General features: G+C 36.2%; 3 protein-coding genes across 3 annotated transcripts; 1 reads left to right on the top strand and 2 right to left on the bottom strand.

Moving 5' to 3' along the window:
* Positions 1–473: 473 nt before the first annotated feature.
* LOC105965427 (uncharacterized) lies at positions 474–3821 on the bottom strand. The gene has a single exon (XM_012989968.2). It carries the CDS (start codon positions 3819–3821, stop codon positions 474–476), a length of 3348 nt encoding a protein of 1115 aa, XP_012845422.2.
* Positions 3822–5625: 1804 nt separating this feature from the next.
* LOC105964902 (8-hydroxyquercetin 8-O-methyltransferase) lies at positions 5626–7600 on the top strand. The gene is given in 3 exon segments (XM_012989408.2): positions 5626–6351; positions 6353–6400; positions 7253–7600. Coding segments are annotated over 3 exon segments (1083 nt in total). The 3' UTR covers positions 7562–7600.
* A 273-nt stretch (positions 7601–7873) lies between these two features.
* On the bottom strand, positions 7874–10378 carry LOC105964903 (late embryogenesis abundant domain-containing protein / LEA domain-containing protein). The gene is made up of 2 exons (XM_088822387.1): positions 8918–10378; positions 7874–8378 (listed from the first exon to the last, which is right to left on the bottom strand). Exons 1-2 carry the CDS (start codon positions 10109–10111, stop codon positions 8052–8054), a joined length of 1521 nt encoding a protein of 506 aa, XP_088678513.1. The 5' UTR covers positions 10112–10378; the 3' UTR covers positions 7874–8051.
* Between the last annotated feature and the right edge of the window lie 11014 nt (positions 10379–21392).

The raw sequence follows: 21392 nt of genomic DNA, 5'->3' as shown, positions 1-21392 counted from the left end.
ATATGCTTGAATATCATCCCAACTTTTCTTTTTTTTTTTTTTTTTTTTTTTTTTTTTTTGAATTCGAACCATTTTTCTTCTCCTCCTTTTTTTTTTTTTTTTTTTTGTTGATATGATGTTCAAGCAAACATTAGGAGGGCAACCTCCTTAAGAATCCACATAACTTTTAAATAGAAGTCAGGAATGCATATGCGGTAGCATAATTCTCCCAATATAGGTATGATCTTTGAGATGAATGAGGTCATAGACATTGATCACTCCCGATAGAGGGGGCAGCACACTTCTATCATGGCTAACTGTGGAAACAAAAATTAATTCACAAAAACTAACACACAAACAATTAGTCAAAATGAACCTCCCATCATTCCTATTCCAAAAACAATGATGTCACATTTAGGTGACACATATAATGTCCGATTAAAAAATTCAAGTGCAATACGGACACAAATATTAATTGCACTATCATAGAAAATTCAGTTTTGCACATGGCAAATTCCAAGCGCTTTACGCAAGGAATCAAACCTAAGGAAGTCCAGGGGCTTTGTGAAAATATCAGCTAATTGATTGTCTGTGGACACATAATCTATAGTCACACGTTTCTGCTCAACTAATTGTCTGATGAAATGAAGACGAATATCTATATGTTTTGTCCTAGAATGCTGAGCATGATTTTTTGAAATATTTATGGCACTCTCATTATCACAAAGAACATGCAACTCTAAGCCATAGTTATTTAACATATGTTGCATCCAAAAGAGTTGAGTGCAACAGCTACCTACAGCTATGTATTCACACGCAGCATTAGATAAGGAAATGGAATTTTGTTTCTTACTGTACCAAGATACCAAATTGTTACCCATGTAGAAACAACCTCCTGTGATGTTTTTTCTGTTATCCACATCTCCTGTCCAGTCAGCATCACTGTTCCCTGCAAGACAATTGTTAGTATCTTTTGAATACCATTTTCTCAATTCGGGTGTTCCACTAACATATCGGATAATGCGCTTTACAGCACTCAAATGACTCTCTTTAGGGCTTGCTTGGTACCTAGCACAAATACCTACACTGAAACGAATATCATATCTGTTAGCAGAAAGATAAAACAAACTTCCTATCAAGCTCCTGTATAGTGTGGAATCATCGTCTGTGCCATCACAATCTCGTCCCAACTTCTCAATTGAGGTCATTGGTGTTGTTAAAGGCTTTGCCTTTTGCAACCCAAATTTACTTACCACGTTCTTGGCATATTTGCTCTGTGAGATAAATACACCATCCTCTAGTTGCTTTACCTTGTCATTGCTCAGAACCAGTTCCCACATGTCATTTCGAGAAAACTGCTCAAGTTCTTCAAGCTTGGCTAACACCCAAAATTCATCAAGAATTGCTTCTTTGATGTTTTTTGGTTCTACAGTGGAAGTGAAATAGACATACCTGACCATTTCCTGGTAGTCAACCTTCAGCTTATTGCAAGTTTTCATACCTTCTTTACCAGTGGTAACGTCTTCAGTTGTGACATCAGATGTCGGCACTGATACTTCTGTGATTTTGTCTTCTGGTATTTCTCTTCCAATGCTCTCAGTTTGCTTCCCCATTAGAAAGTCGCCATATAAATCTGGTGTATTGGAGTTTAGTTGGGGAACACTTTTCACACAACCTGCATTGATATTTCGTGTTAGATCCTGAAAGTTCAAATTCCCCAGTCGATGACAACACATATCTGTGATATCAGAGGTGGTGAGGGGACACTGTTCAACTTGGTCAGTTTGATCAATTTTATAACAATTATCAGAGGATCTATAACCAGATAGAACACACCTGTGGTTTCGATCAAACACTTCACACTTACGCTTGGTGAACAACACTGAGTCGTATAGATCACATAGCTGACTTACGCTGAGTAGGTTTGATTTCAAACCCTCTACATACAGAACGTTGTCAAGGTTAGGTAATCCTCCAACATCCAAGTTACCTTCTCCTTTCACAAAGGCCTTGTTTCCATCACCAAGAGTAACTTGTCCACCAGACACATTATGCAGGTTCTTCAAGTAATTAGGTACACCTGTCATATGCTTGGAGCAACCACTATCAAAATACCAAGAGTTCGTAGTACATGCTTTTAAAGAAAGAATAGCAGGAAAGCAGTTTGCATTATACTTATTCATCCATTTATTATCAGAGTATCTTCTTTGGGAATTGTGATCCCATGCAGCGGAATTGGATGATTGATATGCTAAACTCTTATTTATCAATTTCCATCTTTTAAAGCATTTTGGCCTAACATGTCCTACTTTGTGACAGAAATGACAAGTTGGCACAAACCTTTTTGTATAAGACTGTGAGGCAACATGTTGTGAAGTAGGTTTGACAGTATTATTCGCAAAATTAATTTTTCGATTTGGATTAGGTTTACCATCGAACTTACTCCCAATATAGCCAAGACCAAGTTTATCAGGATTTGAGGGATGAGCATTTAAAATTTCATCTAACCTTTTTGAAGGAAGAATCGTAGTGCGATTTAACTTACTGACTGACGCCTCTAACGTTGTTGCGACAGGGGAGTTGTCACACTTCAGGTTGAGGCAGGGTTCAGCATTTTTCATTGAATGAGGATTTTTCTTGATCTGCCTTGTCTTATTGCAATCGTTGTTTCGCAAATGTCTCAACAATTCTTTTAGATTGTCAATATCTTTCAAAGCAAAATCATGTTTTACCTCCAGTGCCTCATTTTCCAATTCAAGCTCATCGATTTTGGCCTTCAGGTTGACTTTAACTGCTTCATTCTCCTCTTCCAGTTCCTTTACTTTCTCCTTCAAACGCTTGTTTTCATCACTAACCTCATGACATTGCTTTAGAAGATCATTCAGTTGCTGTTGAATCATCTCAATGGAGCATTCTTCATCATCCTCTGAATCTTCTTCTCCTGTGGGCAAAAAAATTGTGTTTAAATTTCTATGACTCTCGAGATTACGAGTAACATACCTGAGGTGTGGTGGTTCAGTGCATGTGACAACATCTTGTGTCACGTCAGTAACCCTGCATGTACCACAGAAGTCAATACTAGTTTCAGCATCACTTGCTTCACTTTCATCATCATATTCAAGGTTATCGTCACTCCAGGTTGTAGCAAGTGATTTTCCTTGCTTCTTCTGAGTGTTTGCACATTCAGATTGAATATGACCATAGCCACGACATTCTCTACATCGAATCCCCTTCCTAACTTCTCGCTTGTTTGTAGGACTTCTGGGATGTCCATTCATTTTCACGAGTTCTCCGAAGTTTTTGGCTATTAGAGACATGGATTTTGTTAGCTTGACTTCGAGTGCTGTCATGGGAGCTGAGGGCACGGATGGTGTCACAACAGACACAGTTTGTAAAGCGATTTTTCTCTCTTTATCCATTCTACTGATGTTCAGCTTGTTTTCAAAGGTCTGTAGATTTCCGATCAGATCTTCAAGCCGCAATGAGTCCACATCACTTGCTTCCTCTATAGCAGTGACCTTATATGCGAACCGGTCTGGCATAGATCTCAGCACTTTACGAACAAGTTTTACTTCAGGGTAAGTTTCACCGAGGCCATGGGCTTCATTTGCGATGTCGCATAATTTGGAGTTGAAATCGCTCACGGTTTCAGTTTCCTCCATCCGAAGATCCTCAAAACGAGTAGCAAGCATCTGAAGTTTTGATAATCTAACAGAGGTAGTCCCCTCATAGGCTGTTTGAAGTTTTTCCCATGCTTCCTTGGCACACTCACATGCTGAGATGATTTTGAATTGATTGATATCAATTCCATTGAATATGGCATTCAATGCTTTGGAATTCATATTTGCGGCAATCTGTTCAGTTTTGCTCCAGTCTTTTTCATGTTTCTCAGTTTGAATTCATTTTTCATCTGTGGCAACAGGTCGTTTCCAGCCAGTCAGAACTGTGCGCCATGCATCTTCATCCATTGACTTGATGAACATCTTCATCTTGGTCTTCCAATAAGAGTAATTGGTTCCAGTAAGCAGTGGTGGGCGAGTCGTGGAACCGCCTTCCATATGAGCATTCATAGTACCTATGGAAGAAAATGGCAAATAAATCAAATTCCCAAAATCACACACTATGTTTATCTAGTGAGAGGCTCTTGATGCCAATTGTTGATTTATATGCCTATAGAAATCAATTAACCTAAGTTGTAACAGTCAAGTTGTGGAAACAGTATTCAGTTACAACTATAATTCTTGTGTTAACACAGTTATAAACTACTTAAAGCAAATAAATGAACACAAGAAATTAATGTGGTTCAGACACAAATGTGCCCTACATCCACGTGGACCTGCAAACACGATTTCACTAGTTCAGATTTACAGTGTACATTAATAGGACTTATTAAAAACACTAAAGACTCCCTCTTTATGTAATATGCCGTTCTTGTACACAACTCGAACTTCGTGTTTCTTCCAACAGCAGCTCCACCCGCGTGCCTTGAACTTTCTTCAAGCATGAACTCCCTTCAGAAAACGCGGCTGATCTCCCTTGAGATCTATACAGCAAATCTGTATATGTTGGCACAGTGCAACGACGGCACAGTCCTGCTCCGCAGAACGCCTTGGCAAAACTTCGATGCTATGAAGAGGTTTTTCTCCCAAATAATGCACACGGTTCTTGTATGTCTTGGAGGCTTATATAGCCACGAAAATAAGCCCTAAGACCTAACTTGAACCCCAAGAAATCTATTTAACTAGGTAATAGAATCCTAGTTGATTTCTACTTCTATTCTAGATAAGTACAAAAGATACCTAACTAGAATGAAATACATGGAAATAAATCTAAGTCCTAATAGAAGTTTATAAGAATAGGACTCTAATAAATTCCAAAATAAATATGGAAAACAAATCTTTGCCAATCTTTTAATTCCAAAACTTGGCGGATTTCCTCGATCTTCAATAGTCGGAAATATGGCGCCAACATTTATTTTTTTAATTCAACTTTTGTTGTGTTGAATTTGTAATAATTACTCTTCAATTTGTAATATTATACTCCGATAAATAAACCAAATTCAATATATATATAAAAGAAAAACCCATATAATTAACTAGACACGTACAACACACTTAGACCCGCCTAGATTCCAACAAAAGATGCGAAATAATGGTAGACAAGTAATTGTTTTTTTACTAATAAAATAACCCCACCCTCTCTTATTTTAGTGGGAAACTGCTTCTTTCTAGATGTCACATCCTGCAATGTGTTCATGGTACTATATTATTTAAATAAATATAGAAAATGCAGTTGGCTTATGACTAAATTTTTGAAAGCTTTTTGTATAATTATTTAATCACGTTGATTACGTGAAAAAATTATGATTATTTAAATACATTGGATATGAAGTTGTATTTGGTGTTGACTCCACTCCATTGAAGCCAATCAAATTTGAGGCATCTTCAAAGAATTGTTATTATCGGTCATAACTGGTTCAGTAATAATTCAATAATTCCAAATGACATAGAATTGGTCAGAACTCCAACGAAACACACATCCCAATAAAAAATAGAAAATAGCACATGAAATCAATATATAGATGTAATAATAACAACAAACTAATTAAGTAGTGCTGCATTAACATTTGGATCAAAAACAATTAAAATGACATCGCCAAGTAATGATCCATCGGCACAGGAGCTTTTTGATGCTCAAGCTCATGTGTGGAACTTCATCTTCAACTACTTAAATTCAATGTCCCTCAAATGCGCTATCCAATTAGGCATACCAGATATCATCCACAAACATGGCAAACCAATGTCTCTTGATCAATTAGTCGACGCCCTCTCCATCGACAAATCAAAATCCCGTTGCGTCTATCGTCTCATGCGTATTCTGACGCACTCGAAGTTCTTTGTGGAGGAGGAGGAAGAAGAAGAAGCCCGCTATTCACTAACGCTTGCATCTCGTTTACTGTTGAAAGACGAGCCGTTGAGCATAGCGCCTTTCGCGCTTGCTATGATGGACCCAATTTTGATAGAGCCGTGTCATCATGTGAGCGAATGGTTTCAAAGCAATGACGAGATCAGTTGTCCGTTTGTGACTAAATACGGGATGGGGTTTTTCGAGTATGCAAGGAATAAGGAGAGATGGAATAAGGTGTTTAATGAAGGGATGGCTAGTGATGCTCGTTTTGTGAATAGTCTATTAATCAGGGAATGCAAACAAGTTTTCGAGGGATTGGATTCGATTGTTGATGTTGGTGGTGGGACCGGAGCGGCGGCAAAGGCTATTGTTTCTGCCTTTCCGGGATTGAAATGTACTGTGCTTGAACTTCCACATGTTATTGCTGGCTTGGAAGGGACGGATAATTTGAACTTTGTTGGTGGAGGGAGATATGTTCAACTTCATTCCTCATGCTCATGCTGTTTTCTTCAAGGTATGTATGTATTTAACTTTTAGGGTAAATTTCATTTTGCGCCCCTGTACGATGCGAAATGTATCATTTACCCTCTGAAGTATAGAAAACATCAAACACCACCTGCCGTTAGCCTTTTTCCTAATTCCGTTAGTCAAACCCTTTGACCGACTATTGCAAAGAAATGTTGGCTTTGTTTTCAAAGAAGATACCCCAAAAATTTCTATCTATAGGTTGCTTAGTTTATAGGTTGCTTAGTTTCGATAAATGTTCACTAGATTTTTCATTTTTTTCAGCTTTTTTTTTTCACTCTATTCAGTCATTTTTTTTTACTGTTTTCAGCTTTTTTTTATAAAAAAACTGAAAAGTCGAATAAATAAGAATGAAACTTTGCCGATTATGAATGTAAAACCCACAAAAAGAAAACTAAAAGCCCTGAAATCTAGAAGAAACCGTAAAATTGGAATAAAACCATATGAAAGAATTGCAAATTAAAAACAAAGCTTTTCATATTTTAATGAGAAAATCTCCGAAAAACAAAAGTGAAAATCCATAAGATCAAATACTACAATGACAAAAAACCCTAATTTGAACGAACGCTAAAAATCGTCAACAATCCAAATATACGCCTAAAAAATTAGGGATTATATCAAACATAAAGTATGGTAAAAGAGTCATTGCACACTCAAATTTAACACCGTTAAAAACTTGGCCATTGACCGTTAAAAATAAGGGGTGTTTGATGTTTTCTATTCATCGAGGGGTAAATGATACCTTTCATATAGTACAGGGGTGCAAAATGAATGTTACCGTATATTTTATGGTGACAAGTTGCAATTGTGTATAACTAATTGATGAATGAATTAAATGCAGTGGATATTTCATGACTGGACTGATGAAGAGTGCATTAAAATACTAGAGAAATGCAAAGAAGCAATAATTTCAGGGGATAACAATAATGGTGGAAAGGTGATAATAGTGGAAATTGTTGTGGATGATCAGAAAGAAAACAAAAAGGCAACTGAAACACAACTCTTGTTTGATATGCTGATGATGATTGAAGTGACTGGCAAAGAAAGAACTGAGAAAGAGTGGGCTAACCTCTTTTTTTCTGCTGGTTTCTCTAACTATAAGATCACCCCTGTTTTGGGATTGAGATCTCTCATCGAGGTTTTTCCGTGATTCGTTTTTATTTTTATCGTGCAAAACATAAAATAAGTGTGTTTGTTCTTCGATTTTACCATTTGCATCGTACTCTTGCGTTTTTTTATTCTTGAAAGACAATATCAAGTTGCAATACATACTTTTGATAAAACCGCATAACATTTGTTGGATGTGTTATATAACTTTTATAGTGTATTTAATGGATGTGTTATATAATTTTAGAGCGTATAAATACGCAGCGGAATAAATCAAAGTAGATTGGAGGAGATTCATTAGTACTTCCCCTGGAAGTTTTCTTATGGAAGAAAGAACCAAGAAAACACATTGTCCTGACAAGTAAACGAGATTCTTCAACGAAAACCAAAATGTACGCAAATACAACTCGGATTTACAAGAAATTAACACAAACCCATACACCACAACACACCCAACATCTTTATTTATTATTTAACAAAAGGAGGCCACTCCGTCGACAAAGTTTGGAAGTAAGCATGTCGAAAAACGTAGTCTAGATGCCTTCACCAGATCCAGCATAAGGTTGTCGATCGCCTTTTGATTCATGTGGCGGCTTTTCCATAACATCAGCAGATGGGTACTGTCCAACAAGAAGATCCTTCGTGGTCTGTCCAATTTCCACTATAGTTTCCCCAATGGCTTGGAACACACCACCGCCTCCGCCTCCTTGTTGTTCTTGTTCATCTGATTCTCCGTGTTGTACCTTTCGTCCCCATTCTTCTCCTCCGTGAGAGTACTCCTCGACTTCCTCCGACCCCATTTCGGTTTTCCCTCGTGTTCCATGCTCTTCTTTGCCTGGAAAGGCTTCTCCACCTTCACCCTAGGTACCAAATAAAAAAAATAAAAAAAATAAAAAAAATTTGACATCACATTTAGATTATGGATTCCTCATCTTTAAAACGCAAGATAATTCCACATTTTGCAATGAACATCATATCACTTCTCGAAATGTCCGAATTAATGGCATGCAATTACTAGCCCATATATTAATTACCCAGCATGTTGGTATGTATATCTATATAAACAATTGTTCGCATCAAATTTCATATGATTACTAAGATTCTACATTCTTCCATTCGTAACTAGCAACGGCCACAAATTCAGTAATAATTATATAATATATGAACAAACAACCTAACTAATTCATTTTTTTCTTAACTATACCAACCCAAAACACTCCATTAAGAAGAAGATAATGATCTATACTCAAAAGATAAGACAGAACAAGTACCTAATTCTCCAGTCTATTCATCTTAACTCACATCATGTAAAAGCATTATAAATCAAATTTCTTCAAAAATCAATCACACCACACACACACAAACAAAATTAAATGACTAGGAAAAAACAGAAAATTACCTTGGATTTCTTCTGATTGAGTTCTTTCTCAGCGTCGGCCTTCTTCCTCGCGGCAAACTCAGCGGCTTTCTCTTCGGTGGAGACAACAGCATCCTTAACAGCAGCAATAGTATCACCTGCATAACCCACAACAGTCTGCCCTACACCAGCAACCTTATCCTTAGCCACAACAGCCTTCTCCCCCGTATACCCCGCAACACTCGACGTAACGCCCGCAACCGTCTTTGTCGCCTCGGCCACCTTCTCCAGGGTATAATGCGCCGCCCCCCAGCCGGCCACCACCGCCTGGTCCTTCACACCCACAGCCACTTTCCCAGCATAACCTGCCGCCCCTTTGCCGCTCTCCACGGTTACATCCTTAGCCGCCACCGCCTTCTCCCCTGCATACTGTGCTGCAACCATACTAGTGTCGACTGCAGTGTCTTTAGCTGCCTTTGCTTTTTCTGCAGCGTATTGAGCGGCAGTTTGCCCCTTTTCGAGTGCAATGTCCTTCAGAGCTGCAGCCTTGGGTGCTATAACACCCTTCGCCTGCTGAGCTTTCTCCATAGCAGTTCCACTCAAAGCACCGCTCTTAGACGAAATGACATCTTTAGCCTCCATGGCCTTGTGTGCAGCATACTCTTTGGCCTGTTGGGTTTTCTCCATCAAAGCAGCAGCCTTTGGTGCAGTAAGATCTTTTGCTTGTTGGCCTTGAGATGAAATGACATCTTTAGCCTCCTGCTGTTGTGTTTTCTCCATAGGCGTGTCCTTCAAATTGGTCTGGCGGCCGGAGGTGGTATGATCTTTGGCCTTATTGTAGCGGTCCTCGGCGGCTCTGATTGCCTCCATTGAGTTCTGCTGGGCAGCCCCTCTCATTTTTGAAATCTCCTCTAACGAAGGTGCTTGTGATCGCTTCTCCGACACCGCCGCCTCAGCCGCACCTTCAAATCCAGCTTGTTTTTCTTCCTTTCGGGAACCACTTTTGTCGGATTGAGAATCTTTTGTAGACTCAACGGAGGTGGAGTACTCGACCCCTCCAACTCGGACAGGAACAGAGACCCTCTCGATATGATGATGATGAAGGGTATCTTGGTCACCTTTAGTTTTCTCGGCAAGAGATTCGAAATGTGTAGTCATTTTAGGAACTCGATCCTTCTCCACCTCGATCACCCGCTCATCTCTCACATTCTCTCTCCTCGCTTGCTCCGAAGACATTTTTTCTTCCAACTTTAATTTTCAAACAAAGACACCACTGTACTTTACTCTTATAAAACAAATAACACAGATTTCGCTAAACACACTTTTCTTTTTCTTTCTTATACTGTTTTGCTGTGTGATGAATGATGATGATGATGATGATGATGGAGAGTATATATATTGTATATATTATATATTATGCGGTGAGAAGAGTGAGGAAGAAGAGATGCTATAAAAACAGTAACGCTTTGAAGATCGAGACTAGTACTGTTTGGCGGTTGGGATGAGATGAAGATGGTCGAATGGCGGTGCATGCATAAGCATTAATATTATAAGGCCACGTGTCTGTGGATTCTGCATAGGAATGGTGTGAGTAAGCTAAGCATTGGAGATGTGTAAATTGACATGTGTCCGCATGCATCACTTCTCTGGGTCAATCCTTTTAAGTTTTCCTACGCAACGTTTTTGAAATTGCTTCATATCAATTTTGCTATTTTCATTTAATTTTGTTATAATCCTTTATCCGACCAGAATGGCTGAGGTAATATAAAATGAACGGGTGTTGGATTTAGGAATGGCTTAAAGGGGGCCCAAAAGAAGAAAGCCCTACTGAGCCCAAAAAACTTGCAAAACAAGGAGCACCGGGAAAAGCCTCTTTGTCTAGGGTTGGGGGTCGCGCTGTCATTCCTAGGTCATGCCCCCTCGGTGATATGACTTTTCGGATTTTCTGACATGTCCTCCAGCGGGCTCTTTTCATAGGACGCGAAATGTTTTCAATGGGCGATTGTTGAAAATTAGTGCATTTTTAATTTTAATTAGTTTAGTAAGTAATTTCATATTTCTTGTTTTTACCAGGTCAAAATAAGTTATGCTAGTAGTTAGATTAATATTTTTAGTGGCAGATTTATCTCTAATTTGTTAGAGTGAATTTAGGAGTTTGTTTATACTCCACATCCTATTTATTTACAGCATATGTAATTCATTTAAACTATCCAGATAATAAGAGAAATTTATTTCCTCCAATATTCTCGTTTTTGCCTCGTTACATAAACTTCACCTCAGTAATTTTTGTTTTATGGCATCAGAGCCTCGTTGAGGCAATCTTATATTATTTCCTTCTTGTCTATCAAGCAACCAGGTGTCTTGTTGGAGGAGGCTATAAGTAATTGAGAGGAAGTCGTATCTTGTAACATGGAGTCGGCAAACGGGGGATCCAGTTCTACCACTCAGTACGGTGTAGAGAAACTTGTAGGAACAAACTACAAGTATTGGAGGATGTGCATGGAGGCTTACCTTCAAGGTCAAGATCTGTGGGATCTAATTGATGGTGATGATGCAGAAATTCCAGCAGATACTAAAGAAAACGTCGAGCCACGAAGGAAGTGGAAGATCAAGTGCGGGAAAGCTCTCTTCGCCTTGAGGACATCTATCGGTAAAGAGTACATTGACCACGTTCGGGATGTTAGCTCTCCAAAAGAAGTCTGGGAAATACTTGAGAGGATTTTTACCAAGAAGCATACAGCAAGGCTACAATTGCTGGAAAATGAATTGGCGGCGCTCACGCAAGGAGGTATGCAAATCTCGGAGTATTTCTTGAAAGTTAAGAGCATTTGTGCTGAAATTTCAGAACTAGATCCGGATGAGAAGATCAGCGAAGCACGTATTCGTCGCTTCCTCATTCGCGGTTTGAAGAACGAGTACACGCCGTTTATAATTTCCATACAAGGATGGCCAAAACAACCTTCCGTTGAAGAGTTAGAAAATTTGCTTTCTAACCAAGAGGCTTTGGCAAAACAAATGGCGAAGAGTTCTGATCTAGATGCTGTTCTCTTCTCAAGAGGAAAATTTAACAAAAATTTTACCTCACCTGGGAACAAAAGGAATGAAGGTCGCTTTACTTCGGAAAGAGTTGGTGGTGAAAATTCACATAGTAACAATCCCAAGAAATGTTACAGATGTGGAAAGCTTGGTCACATAAAGAAGTATTGTCGTGTGAAGCTTTCCAATGCTAACATTGCATGTGAAAATGAAGGATCTGATCTGACAAATTGGGAGCAATGCTTTACTACACAACTAGTTGAACGAAGTGATAAAGCTGCTACTCAATCGACATCAAATCAAGATTCCGCCAATCACGCTTGTCAGAAGGAGGAGTGGATTATCGATTCGGGCTGCTCTCATCACGTCACCGGTGATGACTCGTTATTCTCTGAGCTACATCAACATGATGGGGAACGAGTTATTGTTACAGCCGATAACTCAACTTACCCAGTGGCGAAAGAAGGTGTTGTTGAAATATTTAGCGGCGAGTGTCCTAGTGCCAAAAATATCAGATTGGATGACGTTTATCTTGTTCCAGGCTTGACGAAAAATTTGGTTTCAGTTTCTCAAATCACGAAGACGGGAAAGTATGTCTTGTTTGGTCCAGATGATGTGATGGTTCTTAGTAACGTGAAGAATATAGCAGCGGATGTTGTTCTCGCTGCTAAAAAGAAAGGCTCTTTATTTGTCTTGTCTGCAGGAGAGGCTTATGTTAAGAAAACAAGCCAAAGCGACAATGCAGCGATTTGGCATGCTCGATTGGGTCATTTAGGCTACCAACTGTTGCAACAAATTTCAGCAAAGAAATTGGTAGATGGTATGCCAACGTTACAGAATGTTCGTGAGAATGTGGTTTGTCAAGGTTGTCAATTTGGAAAATCTCATCGTCTTCCCTACAAGAAGTCATCGAATCGAAGACAAACCATGTTCGAGCTGGTTCATTCAGATTTGATGGGCCCGACCAAAACACCAAGTTATAGTGGGAATCGTTATGCTATGATATTAGTAGATGATTGCTCAAGGTATACATGGGTAAAGTTTTTAAAGGAGAAGGGTGAAGCTTTATCGAAATTTATCGAGTTTAAGAGGGCTGTCGAGAAAGAGTTTGGAGCAAAAATCAAATGTCTTCGCAGTGACAATGGTGGCGAGTATATGTCAGATGATTTCTTTCAGTTTTGCGATAGTAATGGTATTGCGAGACAGATGACATGTCCAAATACTCCTCAACAAAACGGACTCGCCGAAAGGAAATTAGCTCACCTTGCTTCCACGAGTCTTTCATGGTTGCACGACAAGAGTCTTCCGAGGGAACTTTGGGCAGAAGCTATTCAATGCGCATGTCACGTGATAAATCGGCTACCTCCTTGGCCAGGTAAAGAAAAATCACCTCATGAAATTCTCTATAATTCAAAGCCTAATGTGAATTATTTTCGGGTGTTTGGCTCTATTTGTTATGTTCATATTCCTAAATCAAATCGAACTAAGCTTGATCCAAAAGCAAAGAAGTGTGTGTTTGTCGGTTATGATCCATATAGAAAAGGATGGAAGTGTATGGATCCAGAAACACAGAAGTTTGTAACTTCTAGAGATGTTGTATTCGATGAGGTTTCATCGTATTATTCTAATAAAGAAGCTTTATTTGAAGATGTTCCTTCAATCGATCAAGGAGAGCTCCAGCCATTCCCCGAAGAAGAAGCAAAAGACCCGATCATTCCCATAATTGAAGAAAACACAGTTGATAATTCTGGTGAACATGAGGAGTCTAGTGCAAGGAGATCGACAAGGGAGAGGAGACGACCAAATTACCTCAGGGACTATGAGGTACAACTAAATTCTTGCAGTATTTCTTCATGCTTCTTCACAGGAGCTTCAGATGAAGAAGAACCAGCAAGTTACGACGAAGCCAAAAATCATCCGAAATGGACAGCGGCAATGGAAGAAGAAATTGAAGCTTTAAGCAAAAATCAAACATGGGAATTGGTTCCAAAACCTGAAATATGTCAACCTATAACCTGTAAATGGGTTTATCGGTTGAAGAGAAAATCAGACGGCTCAATCGATAGATACAAAGCACGACTAGTTGCGCGTGGTTTTTCTCAAAGCTACGGACTAGATTATGAAGAGACGTTCAGCCCGGTGGCCAAAATGGTGACTGTTCGATCAATTTTTTCTCTTGCCGCCTTTAAAGGTTGGAAATTATGGCAACTCGACGTAAAGAACGCTTTTCTTTACGGAGAGTTGGATAGAGAAGTATTCATGGAGCAGCCTCAAGGATATATTTCTCAACATTCTCCTAACCATGTATGTCGACTTAAGAAAGCGTTGTACGGCCTGAAACAAGCCCCGCGAGCCTGGTACGGTAAAATCGCACAATATTTTGTCTTTTGTGGTTTTAAAATTTCTGATGCAGATTCGAGTTTGTTTATAAAATCTGAATCAAAGATGCATCTGTTGGTATTATTATATGTCGACGATATGATAATTACGGGGGATAATGAAGAGGAAATTTCTTTGTTAAGAAAAGAGCTGTCCATTCGATTTGAGATGAAAAATTTAGGGGAGGTAAATTATTTTCTTGGCCTGGAAGTTGAGAAATCAAACTCTGGTTATTTTATTTCTCAAAGAAGATACGCAAACGATCTCTTGCGTCGTTTCGGTATGGGGGAGTCAAAGGAAAAAGCCACTCCAATGGAACCACATCTCAAATTAAGGAAAGATGAAGGGAAGTTATTGACAGATTCCAGAAAATTTCGACAACTCGTTGGTAGTTTAATTTATTTAACTATCACGAGGCCCGAAATTTCTTATTCGGTGGGAGTTGTTTCCCAGTTTATGCAATCTCCAAGAAGTGCTCATTTAGATGCAGCTAGAAGGATTCTATGTTACGTAAAAGGTTCTCTTGATCACGGGCTTCTGTACACGAAGTCAGACACTTTTCGGTTAAGCGGTTTTACAGATGCGGACTGGGCTGGAGATGTAAATGATCGTCATTCCACTTCAGGTTACTGTTTCAACACTGGCTCGGCAATGGTCTCGTGGTGTAGCAAAAAGCAATCGGTCGTCGCACTATCAAGCACTGAAGCGGAATATGTAGCGGCAACAATGGCAGCTCAAGAATGTATTTGGTTAAAGAGTTTGTTGGGAGACTTGTTTTGCAAAGTTGAATATGCAGTGAAAATTAAATGTGATAACGAAAGTGCTATCAAACTTGCTTCAAATCCAGTGTTTCATGGAAGAACAAAACATATCGAAAATCGTCATCACTACATTCGAGAGAACGTATTGAAGCAAGAAATCGAGTTGGAGAAAGTTGCCACAAGCGAACAAGTTGCAGATATCTTTACAAAAGCTCTAGCAAAGTCTAAGTTTGAATACTTTACAGCTGCACTTGGGGTTGTTGATCGTAAGTATGCACTAAGGGGGAGTGTTGAAAATTAGTGCATTTTTAATTTTAATTAGTTTAGTAAGTAATTTCATATTTCTTGTTTTTACCAGGTCAAAATAAGTTATGCTAGTAGTTAGATTAATATTTTTAGTGGCAGATTTATCTCTAATTTGTTAGAGTGAATTTAGGAGTTTGTTAATACTCCACATCCTATTTATTTACAGCATATGTAATTCATTTAAACTATCCAGATAATAAGAGAAATTTATTTCCTCCAATATTCTCGTTTTTGCCTCGTTACATAAACTTCACCTCAGTAATTTTTGTTTTAGCGATGAACTCAGTGAACCTGTCCGGCTTTATTGGACTGAAGTTTGCGTTTAGATCCTTACTCATTGTCGGGCCCCATGTGGGTAGTTCTCCAGTCCTTATCACCCTCATTCTTGTTGTGACTTCAACCGTAAGGCTAGTCTCATCTAATTTTGAAACATCAAATTATGATTTAAATTATATTTATACAAATCTCGTCGGCCAATTTGCAATGGGTGAACTTACAAAGAACTCTATGCCGATTTTCAAGTTTTGTGAAGGGAGATTTCTACTTATTAGTTGTCCTCATGGTATACTGCGTATATTGTTGATTTGATCATGATTTTTGGTTATCAATGATATTATGTAATAGTTGTTAAGAAAATCACTGAGATGTACAAGGCAAAAACAATTATAAAAAATCCATATTCCAAGAATACACTATCTCTCATTTTTCTTTTTAATAGTTATCAAAATCTATACATCAAGAATACACTATCTCCCCTAACAAAAAAGAAAAGCAAAAATAATACTTGATATGCCTAATTAGGTCGGTCTAATAGGCATACAATTTAATTATTTATCGGGGCATGAGCCTGATTGAAAAGAACACTACTACGATAACTCAATCACATTCAAATAAGGTTTGGACCCAACTAGTTAAACACAGCCCAATTGACAATGTATAAATAACGATTTAATTCATTTGTTAAAGGTACGTTTTGTTATTCAAAATAATCCAAGTGTTTACATTCTCGCTACAATCTCCACGATCCGTATATCTGACATGAGCGTTAGAGGGGTTTCCGCTGGATCAACCCCGACTTAGTTTACGTGTGTTCTATTTGCAGGAATCTCAGGACAATCTAGTTCGTGAGCACGTGATCCACTTTGATCTTTTACTTTTGATGTGATTCAAAACCAAAAGTTTTCTAATTCTAAAAATATATATTTTTGATTTAAATTAAATTTTAATTTAGGGTTAAATACATCCTGAAGTATAAGCTATATGTAACACCTACCCTCTCAACATCAATTATTTTATTATTTTAAAATGTAAAACATAATAAAGATAACAATATAATTTTTGGACCATATAATTGAAAATTAATTAAAATTAAATTGTTGAAAAGGAATTAAAAAGTAATATATACTGTATAATAATGAATGAAAATATATTTTAAGAAATCAATGAATTAAAATACGTTTAAATACTTAAAATTACTATTAATTATGTATTGATTTCTTAAAATTTAATATATTCGATTAACTGGTCCAACAACAATTATATGTTATTTGTTAAATATGTACCCAATGCAAGATAATATTTTTAAATTTTTAAATATTTGATTTTTCAATAGACATTTTTAGTTGTATAATTTAATTATTCTGTTAGTTATTCCTTTCAGTAAAAGAGAAAATTCTAAGGTATTATAATTTAAAAAAAAAAATTATTGTGAGAGATAAGTGTTACAAATGATAATTTAAGAGGGTATGTGTTACAGAGCGTATATTTCGTTTGGTTAGCAAAATTAGCCAAGATTAACTAAATAGTAAGGTTTAGTTTGATTTTTGGTTAGCCCTATTATTTTCCGGGTCGACCCGTCAAAATAGTTTTGTCATGGTTTATTTTGGATAATTGGGAGATAACTAATTGGACCTTGAGAGGTCCAATAAAATTATTGTGTTATGATTAGATATGTTAATGACAAAATTGTCATTCTAGCTTTCATCTATTTATCACAATGACATATTTTATTGTGGCTCTTTGAGAAAACCCTCTCATTACTTCTTTTAATAGAGAGACCTAAAACATTTTTCTCTATTTGAGAAAATCCCTCAACCATTTCCAGACACATTTTTTTTTTCAATTTTGCCCCCACCCGCCACGTTATCATTGCGTCACGTGCACACATCATCGTTGCATCACGCGCTGGTCATCAGCCTTTTTTTTTTCTTTTCTCGTTTTTTTTTTCGAATCAGTTTTATTAATCGACTATGTAAGGAAGCATAGTCGATTAAGGAAATTCTTTATTTTTTTTCTTTTTATTTTTATTTTTTTTCGTTTTTTTATTTTTTTTCTTTACCTGGTATATTAATCGCCTATGAAGCATAGTCGATTAAGAATCTGACTACTAAAAATAACAAATCACAATTACAAAAAAAAAATGCAAAATCAAATATATTTTATAAAAACAAAAAATATACAAGCATTATAATTGATAGTATAATTGATGGAATTGTTAAAAAATATGATATGGAGGATATTTTAGACAAAATACATGGGGATCGGTTTATTTGAAATACTGTTTTTTGTATGGACCAATGAGCATTTAAGTCCCTTGTCATGTCCCTCTTTGCGATTTGCCCTATTTTATATGGAGAATTATCTTATTTTGACTGGTTAATCTTATTTTGACAACCAAACGAGATTAAGGGTGAAATTGTATTTAACCCTTTATTTTACATTAATATTAGGGTAATTGGCACTTTGCACCCTTAAATTACATGTCATTGGCACTTTGCACCCTTAAATTAGAAAAATGGCCGAATACACCCTTGAATTATATTTGTTTGGCACTTTGCACCCTAATTTATTTTTGGCTAGAAAAGTGACTTCTTATCTGCTATATGAGATTTGAAAATGAGCAGCAATTTTTTCTTTCTTTTATTTCTCACAAACTTCTTTTTTGTATTTATGGTTTCATAGACAAGTACAAGATTAATGCTGATTACATCAATCCAACAACTAATTCAATCATCTCTTTGTGCCAAGGAGATAAGCCAAACATTATAGGATATTCATTTGTAGATTTTCTCTTGTCTTTTTAGTTAAATATCTACTCCATAATATTAAATATAAAACACTGATTTTTTTTTTTTATAGTAATTACAGTGTGTTTTGATTATTCCATTTGTCATTTTGATGTTTTTCTTAATTTTAGGAAAAAATATGTGAATGCAATATAGAACCAAGATGTCTACTAAACGCAAGAGCTATGCTCGTAATTGCATGAAAGGGGAACTCGCTTTGCAGGGATTAGCAAATATTTTCACACACATTCACACCAAACTGTGTGCTTTAATTTCTTGTCCAGCTCAAAATATTTACATGCGTTTCTTGGATTTTACTAAAACCCTCAAGGTATTTGATGGTTTAACCAATTTATGTAAAGAAAACAATAAAACTAAACACGGTTTTTTTTTTACACAAATAACCATAATATATACATAATTCTCCTTTTAAGCCCATATGAACAAGAAAAAATAAGTTTTATTATATGTAGAAAATAATATCGGAGTGATGAAAATTTATGGAATTGCAGATTGCATGGCCTTTATTTACATTTAACATATTAACAAACATTAATTTTGAATGCTTTTTTTTTATTGAATACGTATTTATTCTCGAATAAATAAAATATAAATTTATTAAAAATTGGAGTAAAGTATCATCGAACTCTTGATAGAGAACAATGAACATTAGTTGTTCTTGGTCGGATTTGGATATGTGAAATGGAGAAGATGAAATATATTTAAGTTTGTGAGAAATAAAGAAAGACAAATACACCTCGCTTCAACAGGTGGCAGGTCAGTTTTCTAGCCAAAAAATGAATTAGGGTGCAAAGTGCCAAGCAAAATATAATTAAATGGTGCATTCTGCCATTTTTTCAATTTAAGGGTAGAAAATGCCAATGTCATATAATTTAAGGGTGCATAGTGCCAATTACCCTTAATATTACCCCAATCCCGTGCATGGTCAAAGTACTGTGCAGACGGATATATGAAACCCTAAATGGTCTAAGCGGGAAAAGGAGCTGTTTGGTAATTATTGTTTTCTTGGGATGAATTCAATTCACACAACGTTACAAGTCAAGTCCCGTCCTTTGGTATTACAATACATGTATCTATTAATTATCAGTAGTACTCGATTGGTGTAACCTTATTAAGGGTTTAAATACCACTTCAAGTGATCTTGAACACATATATCGTACTGCAATTTAACAGCAATGTCTCTCTGGGGTATATCGATCATATATATATATATATATATATATATATATATATATATATATATATATATATTCTTGATCACCTTTTGGCTTTTGATGTTCCTATTTTTGTTTATGCTGATTATATTCATAAATATAATAACCATCTATATTTGTCAGGAATTAAAGTGCCAACGAACAGACCGTACATAATCGGTCGGGATGCTTCGAGAAGAACGATTCACATATCCCAGGTGTGTTTGTAGGTTATGAATTATATATGGCTAAATTGAGTGGTTGTGGTTGTGGACATATATAAATTAAATGGATAAAAAATGATTTTTAGGCGGCCCTAGGTGATGATACAACGTACCAGACTACGAAGTGCACACTAATGTTTCAAGTGGGAAAGAACGAGCCGATTTGCTTGTGCTCTTTGATGCCCCACAAATTTGAGAACTGTCCATTAAATCTCGATCTTAATGGAGATGAAGAAGTTACTTTCGAAGTTTCGGGCAATTGCGATGTGCATCGATCTCTCTGGCTTTTATTATCGATGATGGAACATATATATTTGCATGTGTCAAGTTATTATATTGACGGTTTATTGCCTAATGGAATTAATATATATATTATTATATATGATTTATTCAATCTGAGAGGATCGGAGTTCACTTGTTTCTATATTTAATAACCAATGCTAAGATAAAAGACGAGATATATACATGTTACAAAAAAGCAGCAGCAAAATTAATATGATCAGGTTCTTGGTTTAACTCCTGACTATTTAAATTGGATCTTGAGTTCTGGCTCTTCACAGAGAAGTTCAAATATAATTAGACCCCGTTTTCTAAGCTATTTAGCTTTAACGCTACACGTACAAAGTGCTAAAAATAAGTAGAGATAACCAAAAAGTACTCATATTCTTTGATATGAAGAAGATGATCACCACATTAACGAGAGATATGCACTTAGTAAATATGGATATACAAACACTCTTTATCTTTTATTTATTACATAGAGCATGCAGATTCTAATTAACTTGAAGAAACAACTTATCATAAATTCATCATATATAGATAGTAGCATAAGAAAAATGGGAAGGGAGCAAATTTCTTTTGTCCTACTTTTTTATATACTTTTTAATTTTGTTTTATTTTTATGTTTGGTTTTTTTATTTTATATATTTTTTTTTCTTATTTATATTTTTCATTTTGATTTAAAAAAACTGTTTTATTTTTATTATTTCGTTTTTTTAATGTTATTTTTTGTATTTCAATTTTTTTGAATAAAAAATGTTTTGTTTAACTGTATTTTATTTCTTTATGTTTCTTTTGTTTCTAATTTCAAATAAAAAATTATTATTTTTTTAACATTTCCAGCAAGTTTATCAAATTGAAATTCACTGCACACTTATCGAAATCCACTGTAAATTTATGAAATTCACTATGAAATCAATGTAAATTCATAATAAAATTAACGTAATATAATTCACTACAAAATTTAACATAATCCACTATGATATTAATGTAACCCACAAGTTAATGTCATTGGCTATGAAAGTTTTGTAGTGAACTTTAACAAATGTAGACGAGCAAACCATCGGTAGTAAAACTAAAAATTAAAACAACGTGCTTTGCGGAAAGAAATAAAAAACGACTTTAACAAGGCATCACTTCGCATGCTCAAGAATCTAAGCAGAAGAAAAAAAATGTAATGATTAGTTAGTTCAATTCATTCAAAAATGTCCTTTTCAAAAGCAAGAATTTAAAATGTATTACAATTTCATCAA

Source organism: Erythranthe guttata, chromosome 8 (assembly GCF_056151865.1).
Source record: "Erythranthe guttata isolate IM_541 chromosome 8, IM_541, whole genome shotgun sequence".
Taxonomy (NCBI): domain Eukaryota; kingdom Viridiplantae; phylum Streptophyta; class Magnoliopsida; order Lamiales; family Phrymaceae; genus Erythranthe; species Erythranthe guttata.
This window is presented reverse-complemented; position numbering and strand designations above follow the sequence as displayed.

What these genes read in the sequence shown, in the direction of transcription:
- LOC105964903 (XM_088822387.1), bottom strand. Translation starts at nt 10,111, where the DNA reads ATGTCTTCGGAGCAAGCGAGGAGAGAGAATGTGAGAGATGAGCGGGTG. An exon ending in TCAATCAGAAGAAATCCAAG is followed by an intron (nt 8,379 to 8,917) that starts GTAATTTTCTGT and finishes TTTGGTACCTAG; the next exon opens with GGTGAAGGTGGAGAAGCCTT.
- LOC105965427 (XM_012989968.2), bottom strand. Translation starts at nt 3,821, where the DNA reads ATGAATTCCAAAGCATTGAATGCCATATTCAATGGAATTGATATCAAT.